At 35.3% G+C, this 16,239-nt stretch overlaps 1 protein-coding gene across 5 annotated transcripts in view; it reads left to right on the plus strand.

The window, feature by feature from the left end:
* Ddx46 (DEAD-box helicase 46) overlaps nt 1-16,239 on the plus strand; it is a 63,153-nt gene that overhangs the window by 3,125 nt on the left and 43,789 nt on the right. For 2 of the 5 annotated variants that reach the window (XM_048792279.1, XM_048792278.1), the window contains exons 2-12: nt 173-196; nt 810-998; nt 3,545-3,688; nt 8,051-8,147; nt 9,105-9,270; nt 11,239-11,390; nt 12,371-12,484; nt 13,129-13,294; nt 14,067-14,187; nt 14,596-14,771; nt 15,703-15,824. In XM_048792279.1, the coding sequence (XP_048648236.1) occupies nt 173-196; nt 810-998; nt 3,545-3,688; nt 8,051-8,147; nt 9,105-9,270; nt 11,239-11,390; nt 12,371-12,484; nt 13,129-13,294; nt 14,067-14,187; nt 14,596-14,771; nt 15,703-15,824 (1,471 nt within the window). The remainder of the gene's footprint in view (nt 1-172; nt 197-809; nt 999-3,544; nt 3,689-8,050; nt 8,148-9,104; nt 9,271-11,238; nt 11,391-12,370; nt 12,485-13,128; nt 13,295-14,066; nt 14,188-14,595; nt 14,772-15,702; nt 15,825-16,239) is intronic. The other 3 variants (XM_015488569.2, XM_015488568.2, XM_048792280.1) reach the window with 2 other exon arrangements.

Here is a 16,239-nt window from a genome sequence, read left to right on the forward strand (position 1 = left end):
ATGTCACTTTATTTTATTAGTGAAGTCTTCTCTAGTCACCAGCAATAAAGTAGCAAGCTTACCACTGTCCATTCTCTCTTTTTCCTTTGCTCTGATCTGTTTTTCTCTATTGTACTTCTTGACATATTGCATATTTGTTTCTTTACTTGTCGGGCATCTCCTCCTTAACCAGAACGAAGCTGCCTGGGACTCGAAGGTAGGAGCTTGGACTATTTTGTTTATTGCCCTTGCTTCCCTTTCAAGACAGTTTTCCACCCCTGTTCTGTAACAAAAGAGTTAATTCTTTTCTTCCTTTTTTTTTTTTTTTGGGCTGGAGATTGAACCCAGGGGTGATTTATCACTGAGCTACATCCCCACTCATCCCCACTCTAATCAGAGCCAGATTTTTTTATTTTTTCTTTCTTTTTCCAGATTTCAACCATTCTTAGTATCTCAACCTGCCATTCTGACCTAAGCCATGAATATGTTCTATTCATGATGGTTGTATTTTGATCCTGCCCCAAGACCATTGGGTTCAGATCAGCCACTGAAATACACAGGAGAAGGAGACAGGATAGAACTTTCTCTAAGCCCTCCTGTTTTAAACTACTTTAATAAATTGTTTTAGATTTAACGTAAGAGCAGTCTAATTTTTATTTTATAATTACTTGATTACATATTTATCATGTCTGGCTTCCTAATTAAAACAGTTTATGAAAAGTCCTTTCTGTTTTTAATTTGTCTCATGAGATTTTATTGGAAAAAACTAATAAAACAATAGAATGCAAGCTGTATTTGCCAAGCTTAACTTTGACTTCATGCTATTGTAGCCATTATCGGAAACGATCAGCATCCCGGGGACGTTCTGGAAGTAGATCTAGAAGTCGCTCACCTTCAGATAAAAGAAGTAAACGTGGAGATGACAGACGATCTAGAAGCAGAGATAGAGATAGAAGGAGAGAGAGGTCTCGGAGCAGAGATAAAAGAAGATCTCGGTCAAGGGACAGAAAGCGTCTAAGGTAAGACATTAATTTCTGGGGCTGGGGATGTGGCTCGCCTGGCATGCGCAGGGTGCTGGTTTCGATCCTCAGCACTACATAAAAATAAAATAAAGATGTTGTGTCCATCGAAAACTAAAAAAGAATAAATATTAAATTCTCTCTCTCTCTTAAAAAAAAAAAGTCATTAATCTCTGAAAGACTGCTCATAAATTGGGCTTTGTTAACTAAATCAGGCTTCTCAAAAAGTGTGTTTGGACTGCAATTTAGAGGCCCATTTGTGGGCCTTCAGCTTTATCCTTGTTCTTTAGATATAGTCAGAAGGATTTGCCTACCGAGATTCTATCTAACAATATTTTAAATTTGGAAACTTAGGTTGTATTTTCTATAATATAAAGAGCCCCTGAAGCCTATTGTAATAGGTAAAAGTGAAGTTAAAAAAAAAAAAAAGGTCGGAAGTTCTAATATTATTCTTCCCCAAGCAGCTGACTACTTGGGTTCAGAGCAGCCACTGGAATAGACAGGAGGAGACAGACAGAACTTTCTCAAAGCCCTCCTTTCTGATTTGAACTACTTTATTAAACTATTCTAAGATTTACACTAAAGCAGTCTAATTTTTGTTTTATATTTTCTTGATTATATAATCATTGGATCATTGGCACTAGTTAAGAAGCCATGACCTTTCTGGAGTTGAAAAACGGTTATTAAAAAATAATTTTCTTGGGGCTCGGGTTGTGGCTCAGCAATAGAGTAGGCTCTCCTAGCATGTGCAAGGCCCTGGGTTCGGTCCTCAGCACCACATAAAAATAAATAAAATAAAGGTATTGTGTTCAACTACAACTAAAAAAATATATATAATTTTCTTGAGTCGGGCAGAGTGGTGCATGCCTGTAATCCCAGAGGCTCATGAGGCTGAGGTGGGAGGATTGTGAGTTCAAAGCCAGTCTCAGCAAAAGCGAGGTGCTAACCAACTCAGTGAGACCCTATCTCTAAATAGAAATACAAAGAAGGACTGGGGATGTGGCTCAGTGGTAGAGTACTCGCCTAGCATGTGTGAGGCACTGGGTTTAATCCTCAGCACCACATAAAGATAAATAAATAAAGGTATAAAAAATTTTTTTTTTTTATACATTTTCTCGTGAAAATAGGAAGTGGAAACATGAGGCTCTGGATTCAATCTGCAGTACAATGACAAAAAAAGAAAAAAAGGCAAGGAAGACAAAGTTGTACTGTGAACAGATTACAGAGCTGTGAACTGGTACTATGAACAGATCACAGAAAGAATTTGACAGTATTTTTCAGACATTGGAAGGAGAGGATGCAATGATATTATCAGGGAAAGTATTAACCTATGACAGTGTGACTAATGCTAATTAATTCAATTTCATATTACATGGTTCCCTGAATAATTTCACATCGTTAATCACTTAAGTGAAATTGATCATTTAACATTTGTTTTTGACTTTTTAGTGTGAAAGCAGAATCACAAGATTTTAGATCAAGAAGCATTGTGTGGGGGGGGGTACATGGGGATTGAACTCAGGAGCTCTCAACCACTGAGCCACATCCCCAGCCCTATTTTGTATTTTATTTAGAGACAGGTTCTCACTAGGTTACTCAGCGCCTCACCATTGCTGAGGCTGGCTTTGAACTCGAGATCCTCTTGGCTCAGCCTCCTGGGCTGTTGCACCCAGCTCAGGAACATTTTTAGAGTATGTAGTGAAGTCTTCATATTTTATAGATGAGGAAATTGAGACCCAGAGAGTTGGAGATCTGACCTTTTCATGTCACTGATTACTAGCAGTACCAGTGAAATTCTTGCCTCCAAATCTTCAGATCACTGATCTTTTCAAAGTCTCATTCTGCTCTGCCCATCCTTCGGCTTTTTTTGTGTGTGTGTGGTGCTAGGGATCAAACCTGGGTCTTGCACACTATAGGCAAGTGAGCTCTACCATTGAGCCAACATAAAATTAGTACTCTCATTTTTTCATTGAGCACTTGCTGGACTTGGCTTTACTTGTTTCTTTTTTTTAGCTGTTTTGATCCTAAAAGCCTTTAATAATTTATGTTTTTTTTGTTGTTTTGTTACTAGGTATTTAACCTGGGGATGCTATTACTACTAAGCTACATCTCCAGCCCCCACATCCCCCTATTTATAAAAAATTTTGACAGGGTCTTGCTAACTTGTTGAGGCTGGTCTCAAACTTGGTGATCCTCCTGTCTCAGCCTCCCAAGTCCCTGGTTCACAGATGTGATACTGTGCCAAACAATAATGGTGATAATTAAGAAGCTTTTTTCAGCTGGGTGCTCTGGCACACACCCATAATCCTATCAACTTGGGAGGCTGAGGCAGGAGGATTGCACATCTGAGGCCAATCTCGGCAATTTAGTGAGATCATCTCAAGAAAAGAAAAAGGTCTGGGGATGTAGCTCAGTGGTGGAGAACACCCCCACCCCCTGCATGCATGCACACACATAAGCAGCAGGTCTTTTCAAATGGACAGAATCGTGATCTGAAATAATAGTTCTGTTGGTTACAGAATAAATGAAAAGTGTCTCTTTTTCAGGCGTTCCAGAAGTAGAGAGAGAGACAGAAGCCGAGAGCGAAGAAGATCTCGCAGCCGAGACAGGAGACGCTCAAGGAGTAGAAGCCGGGGCCGGCGATCCCGATCTTCCAGTCCTGGCAATAAAAGCAAGAAAGCTGAGAATAGGTAAACGTCATGCAAGTTGGAAAACTAGCTCTCTTCCCTGTGCCTTTTTTTTTTTCCTTCTCTTGAATTTGGCTCCTGCTATGAACTATTGACAGAATTTTAACTGAGTATAAGTTCATGATTTTGTTGGAAAATACTAGATTCTATCAGGTTGTTTTTTTGGTGGTGCATGCTAGGCAAGCACTCTACCAACTGAGCCCCTCTATCAGTTTTAATAATTAATGCAGTTTACCCTTATTTAATACATACTATTCATGATCAGAAATATGTTTTATAGACCTCTTTCTGGATATTATGTAACTTCCTTTGAAATTATTTTCTTAGGTAACGTTTCTGACATTGTTGACAAATAAACTTTGAATTTTTGGTATGCATTGCTGAATTGCTATTTAGGAAGGGTAAGCTTTGCTTGATTTTTTTTTTTTTTTGTATCAGGGATTGAACTCAGGGGCACTCGAACATTGAGCCACATCCCCAGCCCTATTTTGTATTTTATTTAGAAACAAGGTCTCACTGAGTTGCTTAGTGCCTCACTAAGCAACTGTTACTGATGCTGGCTTTGAACTCGTGATCCTCTTGTCTTAGCCTCCCGAGCTGCTGGGATTACAGGCATGTGCTACAGTGCCCAGCTAAGCTTTGCTTGTATATATTAAATATATGTGTTTCCTGGAGATGCCAATAACATTCATTTTTTTTTTTAAACATTCAGTTTTGGGATGTAATTTGTTTGTTAGACATAATATGTTTACTATATTTCTTTATTCAGTGGTTTGTACTTTACCTATTATTTCTTCACTGAGTCATGGGATAGTTAATATGTAGGCCTAAGTTTGTTTTCTGTATATTCTTCACGTAATTATTGGTATTTTTTCCCATGTTGCTTATTTTACTTAATAAAATTTATTTCACTGTCAGTGTGATACTTTTGGGATTTTAAAAAAATTAAGAGTAATATATTCAGAAAAGCGAATGAAATATTAACATACAAATTATTAAATAATTTTAAAGCAAACACATAATAGATCCTCCAACAAGAATAAGAGATAAAACATTGTAGTTAGGTGTGGTGGTGTATGCCTTTAATCCCAACGATGTGGGAGGTTGAGGCAGGAGGATTACAAGTTCAAGACCGGGTTTAGCAATTAATTAGCAAGGCCCTAAGCAATTCAGTGAGACCCTGTCTCAAATTTTAAAAAATATAAAGGGCTGGGGATGTAGCTCAGTGGTATAGTACCCCTGAGTTAAATCCCAAGTATCAAAAAGAAAGAAGGAAGGAAAGAAATATTGTCAGTATCCCAGCAGTCTTTTATTTCCCTCTTTAATTCAGCTATCTACCTTCCTAGATAAAATTACTATTGATTTTTATGCTAGTAATTTCCTTACATTCCTGTGTGGTTTTTCCCATCTGTGTCTTCTGGAAAAATAGTTTAGATACCTGATTCTTAACTTTACATGATTTACATGAATAGGGTCCCATATTTTTTTTGATATTTATTTTTTTGTAGTTGTACACAATAACTTTTATTTATTTTTATGTGGTGCTGAGGATCGAACCCAGGGCCTTGCACATGCGAGGTGAGCGCTCTACTGCTGAGCCATAACCCCAGCCCCAGGATCCCGTATTTTATGTGTGTGTGGTTTTTTTTTGTTTTGCTTAATATTTTTGAGATTCATTTTTGTTGTTTCTAGCAGTAGTTCATTTTCATTACTGAATAGTATTCTGAGGTGTTAATATACTTCATTTTGTCCATTCTAGTGAGATGGATGTGAGCGTTTTTATATATATGTCCTAGAGAACATATGCAGCAGTTTACTTAGGTTATATATCTAGAATTGAAATTGCTTGGTCATAGGTATAACTTTGTTTTTACTTCTTAAATTTTTTTTTTAATTTATTTTTTGGTGGTGAATGGCCTTGTTCATGCAAGACAAGCACTCTACCAACTGAACTACAGTACCCCAGCCCTAGCATTGTTTTTAGTAGATAATGTTTTCCCAAGAGTTTGTACTAATTATATTCCTACCATCGAGGTATGAGAATTCTGTTGCTCCATACCCTTTTAAAATTGTTAGTCCTTTAAATTTTTTCCACTTTGTTATATGTGTAATAACAATATCACTGTGGGTTTTGTTGTTGTTTGTTTTTGTTTTTTAAGATACATTCTCACAATATTGCCCAGACTGATCTTGAATTTTGGGCTCAAGTGATCCTCTTGTCCCAGCCTTCTAGGTGCTGGGACTGTAGGCGTGTTATGCCATGCCTGGCATTTTCATGTGTCTCCCTGAGATTGGAGACTTTTCATATTTTTATTGGCCATTTGGATTTTCTCTTTCCTGAAGTATATCTCATTTTAAAATTCATTTATGGAGGCTGAGGATGTAGCTCAGAGGTAGAGTGTTTGCCTAGCATGTGTGAAGCCGTGGATTCAATCCCCAGCACTTCAAAAAAGTAAGTAAATAAAAATATAAATTGATTTATAGGAGTTTTTTGTTCTTTATTTTTTGTAAGGGCTAGGTTGACTATGTCTTATCCAAAATGTTTGAAACCAGAGTGTTTACAGTTTGGATTTTTTTGTATTTTGGGCTATTTGGGTTTTTTTTAGTTTTTGATAGTCCTTTATTTATTTTATGTGGTGCTGAGAATCGAACCCAGTGCCTCACACATGCCAGGCAAGTGGGCTACCGCTGAGCCACAACCTCAACCCAATTTTGGGCTATTTGTATATTCATGATGAGATGTCCTGGGGATGAGACCCAAGACTAATCAGAAAACTTATTTATGTTTCATATATATTTTATTCACATAGCCCAAAGGTAATTTTATACATTATTTTTAGTTCACCTGCATTAAAAAAAAATTTTTTTTATAGTTGTAGATGGATGGCGTGCCTTTATTTGTTTTTATGTGGTGTTAAGGATTGAACCCCGTGCCTCATACATGCTAGGCAAGTGTTCTGCCACTGAGCTACAGCCCCAGCCTAGTGCATCTGCATTTTGAGTGCAAGTTGTCATATGAAATCAGGTGTTGAATTTTCCTCTTGTGGTGTTATGGGTGCTCAAAAATTTAGGATATTGGAACGTTTCAGGTTTTGGATTTCAGATTAGGGTGGTTCAATTTTTACTTTAGATGATTAGAGATCTTATGCATTGAGAATAACGGATATAAACCTGACAAGGTCAATATGAGAAAAGAAAATTGTAGGCTACATTCAATATAAACATGAAGATTAACGTTAAATCCAACAGTCTATGTAAAAGGTAGCATAAATAAATTGAGTTTTTTAAAAAATGGGAACATGGTTTAGCCTTACAAAATTGTAAATGTAATTTACAATTGTAATGTTTACATTGTAATGTTCTGTGTTAATATGATTTAAGGAGAAAAGTCATGTGCTTGTTAAATAGATTGAGGAAAAATATTTTATTAAACTTAACATATATTCATATTTTAAAGTTTCTTAGCAGAAGTGAGTTGAAAGAGCATTTTATAAGCTCATCATAAAATTAGAAATATAAAGGAATGTAAATATTCTTGAAGAACGATGTTGGAGGACTTTTTCTGCCAAGTGTCTGAAGGTTGTCAAAAAGTTATTAAAATCAGGTCGGTGTGGTATTAATGTAGGGCTGGTCAGATAGACCAGTGGAACCATATAAAGAGCCCAGAAACAGATCCTGGTAATCAGTGAGGACAAGTTATTAAAATTTGGTGTTAATGTCATTTGCTATTTTATAATGAAATAAAACTACTTGCCTACTGTGTGCATACAAAGCAATTCCAGATAGATTAAAGACCAAAACAGGTGGCAACATTAAACCTTTTACAAGTTTATGCTGAAGAATATCTTTTTTATCTCTGAATATCTTTATCAAGTCTGGAAGTATTTGTAATCTCAGAGACTAACACCACATATAAAGGTGGGGGAAGAATGATTAATTTGATTACATTAAAATTAAGACATTTTTAGTCATTATAAGAAACCTTAAGTCAAATACAAGCCAATTGTGGTTTTAAATCTTATTATGTACATAAATTACCTTACAGAACATTAAGATCTTAGTATATTTCTCTATTTAAGTTTTTATTTTCCTATTTAAATTTTGGTATTGTTTTTAATATGGTACATTCAGATTTTCTTGATTAGATTTCTAAATAGTATTGTTTGCCATTAGTGTCAGGGATTAATTTTTTACATTATATTTTCAGGATGTTTTTTAATGTAATATGAGAATGCAGTTGATTCCTAGAAGTTTATTTCTTAACTAACTAAAAAAGTGAAATACTGGTCTGTGGAGGCATTTTAAAATGAATGTTTCCAAGGACAAATAGTTGATATCTCTTTCTCTGTTTCTCTTTTTTGGTAGGTCTAGGTCCAAAGAGAAAACAGAAAGTGGGGAAAGTTCTAAAGAGAAGAAAAAAGACAAAGATGATAAGGAAGATGAAAAAGAAAAAGATGCTGGCGTATGTTTACTAACTTATAAATAATCCTTATGGTATCAGTCTTGCTTCTATAACAAATTATTTATTTATAGAGCTGATTTTTTTTTTTTTTCCTCCCAGTACTGGGGATGGAACCCAGGATCACTCCACCACTGAGATATACATCCTCACCCCTTTTTATTTTGTTTTGAGACAGGTTTTTGCTAAGTTGCTTAGGGCCTCACTAAATTGCTAAGGCTGGCCTTGAACTTGCAATCCTCCTGCCTAAGCCTCCTGAGTTGCTGGGATTATAGGCAAGCACTGCCATGCCTGGCATTTTTTCTCCCTCCTTTGGTGGTGGTGGTAGGGATTGAACGAACACAAAGCCTCACACATACATCTAAGACATGTGCTTTCTGAGCTACATTGTCAGCCCTGTGCTTAATTTTAAAATACATAATGGCATAAGATAAAAGGAAGATAAAGTAATAGTTGTCTCCATGAGAAATTTTTTCTCGAAAAAGTTGCATTTTATTCACGTCATCTGTTTTTATTTACAAAATGTGATTAGACCATGTAAATGTTGGCAAATTGACTTCCAAAATAGTTGTATGTTTTCACATATGTATTTTTTAATTTTTGGTACTGGGGATTGAACCCAGAAACACTTTACCATAGAGCTATATCCCCAGTGCTTTTTATTTTTTATTTTAAGATAAGATCTCACTAAGTTGCTAAGTCTGGCCTCAAACTTGCAATACTCCTACCTCAGCCTCCCAAATTGCTAGGATTATAGGCATGGGCCATTATGCCTGACTTATGAATCTGTTTTTTAAGATGTATGATCTAGTAAATCTGGTCTACATTTAGCAGTTTATATTTGTGCCTATATTGTTTTCCTTTTTTATAATTTGGAGAACTTATTTGGAATGTCACTTGGAGTAAAACTGCTAATATTGGTTTTGCTTTTTATTTTCCTTTTCTCTTTCCCTTCCCAAGAACTTTGACCAGAATAAACTGGAGGAAGAAATGAGAAAGCGAAAGGAAAGAGTTGAAAAATGGCGAGAAGAGCAGCGTAAAAAGGCCATGGAAAACATAGGGGAACTGAAAAAAGAAATTGAAGAGATGAAACAAGGGAAAAAATGGAGTTTAGAAGATGATGATGGTATATTTATTTGTTATATTCCAGAATTATTAGTAAATTTCATATGAGGATGGGGGCTTTTTTTTTTTTGAAAGTGGAAAATATACATGATATATAAAAGTAGACAATTCAGTGGTAAGAAGTACACTCATAGTGTTGGAGAGCCATTGTCATTGTTCATTTCCTGAATTTTTTCATCATTCTAAACAGCAACTCTATACTTATTAATAACTCACCATCCTGTCTCTCTCAGCCTGTTTTAAGTAAGAGAGAGAGAGAGAGAGAGAGAATTTTTTAATATTTATTTTTTAGTTTTTCGGTGTACGCAACATCTTTGTTTGCATGTGGTGCTGAGGATCGAACCTGGGCGGCACGCATGCCAGGCGAGCGCGCTACCGCTTGAGCCACATCCCCAGCCCCAGTAACTTTTATTCTACTTTCAGTCTCTATGAACTTGCTCATTTTAGGGATCTCATAAAAGTGGAATCGTTCAATATTTGTTCTTTTGTGTCTGGCTTATTTCAGTGTGCACAATGTTATCAAGATTCATCTATATTATAGCATATGTGAGAATTTCTTTAAATGGCTGAATAATATTTCATTGTATTTATATGTCACATTGTATTTATTCATTCGTTATTATTTTGCACCTTTAGGTTGTTTATGCATTTTGGCTAGTGTGAATAATGCTGCTATGAGCATTGGTATGAAAATATATTTATTTAGGTACTTATTTTTTTCTTTCTTCCTTTCTTTTTTTGTATGAAATTTGAACCTAGGAGAAGTCTACTACTGAAGTACATCTTTAGCCATTTTTAAATTTTTTTTTATTTTGAGATGGGATCTTGCTAAGTTGCCAATGCTAGCCTTTAACTTTTGGTTCTCCTGCCTCAGCTTCCCAAGTTGTTGGGATGACAGGCATGTACCACCACAGCTGGAAGCTCTTTAATTGCTGGTATAAATTTTATGAGAGTAAATGAAGGACAGGCTTTCAAGTCCCTTCTCTAATTTTTCATAATTTATAGAGAACCTCTCCGCTTTATTATTATTATTATTATTGTGTGTATGGTACTAGGCATCAAACCCAGGGCCTCACCTTTGCTAGACTAACTCTATCCCAACCTACCTCTCCGTTTCTGTTTTAATTTTGAGACTTTAGTGAAGTGAAAGATTGTGGACTTGGAGGAAAATGGAATTTTGGCCCATTTTCTGAAAGTTCCAAAGTGGTTTGAATACATGCATGGATTATGTCTATAAAAGATCATGATGTCTTCATTACATAAAATTATTTTTAGTTATGAGTAATGTGCCATTTTTTCTTTCTGTGATTGGGGTACTTGAAAGAAAAGAAATGATTATAAATGTCATTTAGCAGAGAAAGTTTTTAATTCTGCTTCTAGTAATATTACTATAAATCTAAAATGGATTTTTTTTTTTTGCTGTACTATAACTAAACCTAGTGCCTTATACATGGTAGACTAGTGCTGTACTACTGAGCTGTATCCTCAGCCGTGGAGATCCATTTTCTAAGCATAATTAAATGACTTATTGGCATTTATTTTTTCATCATTGTTATTTAAAAGTAATACATGGTTGGGCTTGATGGTGCAGGCCTGTAATCCCACAGTGGGAGACTGTGTCAGAAGGACTGCAAGTTCAAGGGCAGCCTGGGCAAATTAGTGACACTCTGTCTCAAAATATAAAGGGCTAAAGATATAGCTCAGTAGTAGAACACTTGCCCTAGGCTTAATCCTCAGTAACACATACACCCACCCAATCCCACTCCACCCTCTGCAAAAAAAAAAAAAAAGTAATGTGTGATTTAAAAGTATAAAAACTTCTAAGTGTAAGTATTGAACTGTAGTGTGGCTGGAGTAATTGGAAAGGGGTAGGTGTTAGCAGTGGGAGAAAAGGTTAGAAAGGTAAGGTGTGGTCTGTGTAGGGTGTTTTAAAACACAATGTACAAAGAAATACATTCTGATATTTTAGATGATGAGGATGATCCTGCAGAAGCTGAAAAGGAAGGAAATGAAATGGAGGGTGAGGAATTAGATCCATTAGATGCGTACATGGAAGAAGTGAAAGAAGAAGTGAAAAAGTTTAATATGAGAAGTGTAAAAGGTGGAGGGGGAAATGAAAAGGTATGGAGTTTTTTCCTTCTTTTTAAAGATTTATATTCCCACTTGGATAATTCATCCTACTCTTGATTTGCATTTTAATTGAGTTAATGTTTTCGTTTTTCTTCATCTCAGAGATAACAATACTTTTCCCAAGTACCAGAGAAACTGATGAATTTAAAAAATTTTTAAAATGATGAATTTTAGCTGTAAATGTACTTTCAAAAGCTGTTCTTTTACCACCATCTTTATTTAGTATCTTTGTTTATATATTACTATCTCAAGTCCTTTATAGCATTTTCATATATTATAATTTTTATTGTGCTTTCTATTTTTTCCACCTGCCTTCAAAATAAACTCCAAAGAGTGGTGACCTTGACCTGTCTATTGATTCATCCAAACTCCCAGAACAGTGCCTGGCTTGTCTAATGAGTAAAAAATATCATTTGCTAGTATATTTAAAATATATCATCATATCATCTAACATCATGGAAAAAACCATGTATATATAAATGGTTTTTTATTTTTTTTTATATTTCACAATGTAATATAATTATCCCAACCGCTTGGCAGGCTGAGGCAGGAGGATTGCAAATTTGAGACCAGTGTCAATCTGTAATCCTAGTTACTGGGGATACTGATTGAGAAGGATTGCAAATGTAAGGGCAGCCTGGGCGACTTACTGATACCCTGTCTCAGAATAAAAAGTGAAAAGGGATGAAAGTGTAACTCGGTGATAGAGTGCCCCTGAGTTCCATCCCTAGTACTGGCAGGGAGGGGTGGGGGAATGTGTGTGTGTGTGTGTGTGTGTGTATGTACATATAAAACATAATTGTATTACATTTAAAATTTTATACAAATTAAAGTGAAAAAGCACACTACTGTTTGTCATTTCATTAAGTTGTGAATAAATTAATTTGATTATAAATTATGAAACCATTGTTCTTAGTGTATAACTTGTTTTTCCCTTTTGCAAAACAATTTATATTCCTTTTTTATTTTAGAAGTCTGGGCCAACAGTCACAAAAGTTGTCACTGTCGTGACAACCAAAAAGGCAGTTGTAGATTCTGATAAGAAGAAAGGTGAGCTGATGGAGAATGACCAGGATGCCATGGAGGTGATTTTTTTTTTTAATTGATTTTGACTTTATTCATGATAGTATCCTACAAGCATTTATTGCATAACATTGATTGAGACATATTATTCAGCTATGCAGACTATTATGAGGAACCCTTGCTATTCTTAGTAGTGTAGTAGAATTTATCTAAATATGGTAGAACATTCCGAAGTCTTTCATTCCTTGCTGTGTGCATTTTTTCATCCCCCTCATCAGCTCACCTCAAGTTTACAATATGGAGAGAAGAAATGAAGTGACAGAATGAATTAAATTTCTTTGCATTAGCATAGTGAAAACAATAGCAAAACTTCATTAAGCCATTACTGAGAATTACTTTAATTTTGTATTGCAGTATAACTTTCTATAAGGGCAAAGAAAAAAGAAATTTTGTTATAAAACTTTGCAGGAGGTGTTATAAAAATTCTAATTGACAGGAATAGTTTGAAGTGATTTTTGAAATTAGGTGTTAAGTTCTGGTGTAGCATAAAAATCTCATGGGTTAAGCAGTCTGTTTAGAATAAAAGCAAAAAGAGCCCTAGAGTAGTTTCTAGGAGAGGAGACTTTTAAAATCTAGAACTGTTGCTTCGTATAAGGGGACAATAATAATGAATTTTTTTACTTTTTTTTTTTTTTGTAAACTAAAGTATTCTTCAGAGGAGGAAGAAGTTGATCTTCAGACAGCTCTTACAGGCTATCAGACCAAACAGAGAAAACTTTTGGAACCAGTTGATCATGGAAAAATTGAATATGAGCCATTCAGAAAAAACTTTTACGTTGAAGTCCCAGAACTAGCAAAAATGTCTCAAGAGGGTAAAGTTCTTTTATTTGTTTATTGGTTATAGTGGGCTCAAAGGAGGATATACTTCACTCTGCCCAGGAGTAATGTGGACAAACCTGTGAGGTAGAGGGTTTTAGGGAAATATTTTTTAAATGAGCAAAATTAATTCAGCTTCTTGTTTTTAGTGTTTTAAAGTGAGATTGCCAATAAAATATGTCTGTTAGGCTCGGTGTGGTGTCGCATGCCTATAATCCCAGCAGCTCGGGAGGCTGAGACAGGAGGTTTGCGAGTTCAAAGCCAGCCTCAGAAAGGGTTAGGCACTAAGCAACTCAGTGAGATCCTGTTTCTAAATAAAATACAAAAATGGGCTGGGAATGTGGCTCAGTGATTGAGTGCCCCTGAGTTCAATCCCTGGTACAAAAAAAAAAAAAAATTTATTAGTCCTTCTGGTATTTAAGAGTTAGGAGATACATGGTGGATATGGATATTATTGGTTGAATAAAGGTAATTGGACAAGTCATGGTAGAATAAGTGGCTCTATTACTTGTCTGTTATTCCTTTTATTTTATTATTATTGTAGTTTTAAGAAAAAAAACGAAAGATTGTCGAAATGAGGGTATTTCTGGTCATCCTTAGTTGATTGCAACAGTAACTACTTTAAGTGACTTTCAATGCTTCCTCCGATAACTCTTCCATAATATTGTTTGTTAAATTGAAAAAAAAATGAGCTGATATTCTTAGTCCTACCATGCCTAATTAAAATGGAAAGCATCAGGAATTTTTGATCTGGGCTTTGTTTTGCAGAGGTGAATGTATTTCGATTGGAAATGGAGGGTATCACAGTCAAAGGAAAAGGTTGCCCCAAACCAATTAAGTCTTGGGTCCAGTGTGGAATTTCCATGAAGATCTTAAATTCTCTCAAAAAGTAAGTGGTTATCTACATTTTTCAGTATCTTACTACTCAAAATTGCCCTTTCAAACAAATATTTCTGTTGGTTACATTTTTCATCATCTCAAAAAGAAAGCCATATATTCCCATCACCTCCACATTCATTAATGTACTTTTGTCTATATATGTTTAGTTATACTGGACATTTTATATAAACACTATCACTTAACTTGTAGTCTTTCTGATTATTTTCACTTAGTATAATCACAGTGTTTTTAAGATTTGTTCATATTGTAGAATCTCTGAATACCACATTCCTTTTTATTTCCAAATAATACTTTCTTGTATGAACATGCCACATTTTGGAAGAACTTATTTTTATGGGATTCTGGGGAATCAGAAGATCTCAGTTCTTACCTTCTCTTTCTATTCTTTGTTTTTAAGGCATGGGTATGAAAAGCCCACACCAATCCAAACGCAAGCAATTCCTGCTATAATGTCTGGACGAGATTTGATTGGCATTGCCAAAACAGGAAGTGGAAAGACCATTGCTTTTCTGTTGCCCATGTTTAGACACATTATGGATCAGAGGTCATTAGAAGAAGGAGAAGGGCCAATAGGTATAGTTCTTCTCATTAAATTAATTTTTGACATATCCTTGTTGTCAATTAATCAGAAAGACCTGATATCCTATATTGTTCTTAATTATAACAATAAAGATGCCTTTATGTACAATTCCTTTATCATTTTGGCACTTTGGGGCTGATTTCCCCTTACCAGCAGGTGGAGTGAGAATCTTCAGAGCTCTGGAGTGACATCTCAGAAGTACAAAAACAGCCTCTCCTGGCACAGCTCAGTTTTTAAACTCTGACTCGGCAGGTAGACCCCTCATGCATATATCTGTTTAATTTATGTTGAGGTTTGTTCCTAGCCCAGTATCAGTGGATATATAAACTCAACAAGGAAGATAATATGGAAATGTATTTTCCTATTTTTTTTTTTTTTATGGCTTTATAGTCTGTAGTATCGGCATTTCATTCAGGGTTAGGTCTTCAGATTCAGATGTTGATTCATTTTGGCAGAGATATCTTCTGCAAATTTTAGTAGGGTTTTGGAAAATTGTTCGGCTCCTTTCTTGGAAATACAGGGTACTGTTTATTTCTTCTCTGTCTGAGCCAATCAGACCAAGGTTGTTTCCTGAAGCAGCGGTATGGCTTCTGCAACACAGTGAGTCACTTGATTTTCTTTGTTCTGTGATTTGCAGTTGAAAACTGTTTTCATTCTGTTCAACCAAGTATTTTCCTGAAGGTTGAGTGTGATATTTTTAACTCTCATTTATTTTCCTATAGCATGTTCTTAAAAATCTGCCTACCCTTCACCACAATCTCTGCCGTTACAAAGCTTTTGAAATAGAATTTTCAGAGTTGCGTAATTTTTTTTTTTTTTTAATTAAGAGAGATGACTTTTATTTCAGGGGTTAAACTTAACATTTTAAAATCTAGCTTCTTAAGAATCTTGGTGCTTAGGCTTTTGACATATTTATCTTTTCAGCTGTCATCATGACTCCAACTCGAGAACTGGCTTTACAGATTACTAAAGAATGTAAGAAGTTTTCGAAGACTTTGGGACTTAGAGTGGTCTGTGTTTATGGAGGAACAGGAATCAGTGAGCAGGTACTTACAACAGGAACATTCAGCTTTTCCATCATTTCTCAAATTGAATGGTTCAGTAAAGAAAGAGTGATTTTTACTTTAGTGTTTTGAATAGTGACTCTTCTATCATAAAGAGGATTAGGTGTGAAATAGTTGTAAGAATGAATTATGTGGGCTGGGGTTGTGGCTCAGTGATAGAGTGCTCACCTAGCATGCTTGAGACACTGAGTTTGATCTTCACCACATATATATAAAATAAAGATATTGTGTTCAATTAAAACTAAACAATGAATTAAAAAAAAGAATGAGTTATGTTATCCAGAATGAATATGTTCTGAAAGTGTAATACAATATGGTGACTATAGTTAATCTTGTATTATGTACTTAAAATTACAGAGTACAGAGTAGTTTCTTTCTTTCTTTCTTTTCTTTTTTT

Source organism: Marmota marmota, unplaced genomic scaffold (assembly GCF_001458135.2).
Source record: "Marmota marmota marmota unplaced genomic scaffold, marMar, whole genome shotgun sequence".
Lineage (NCBI taxonomy): Eukaryota > Metazoa > Chordata > Mammalia > Rodentia > Sciuridae > Marmota > Marmota marmota.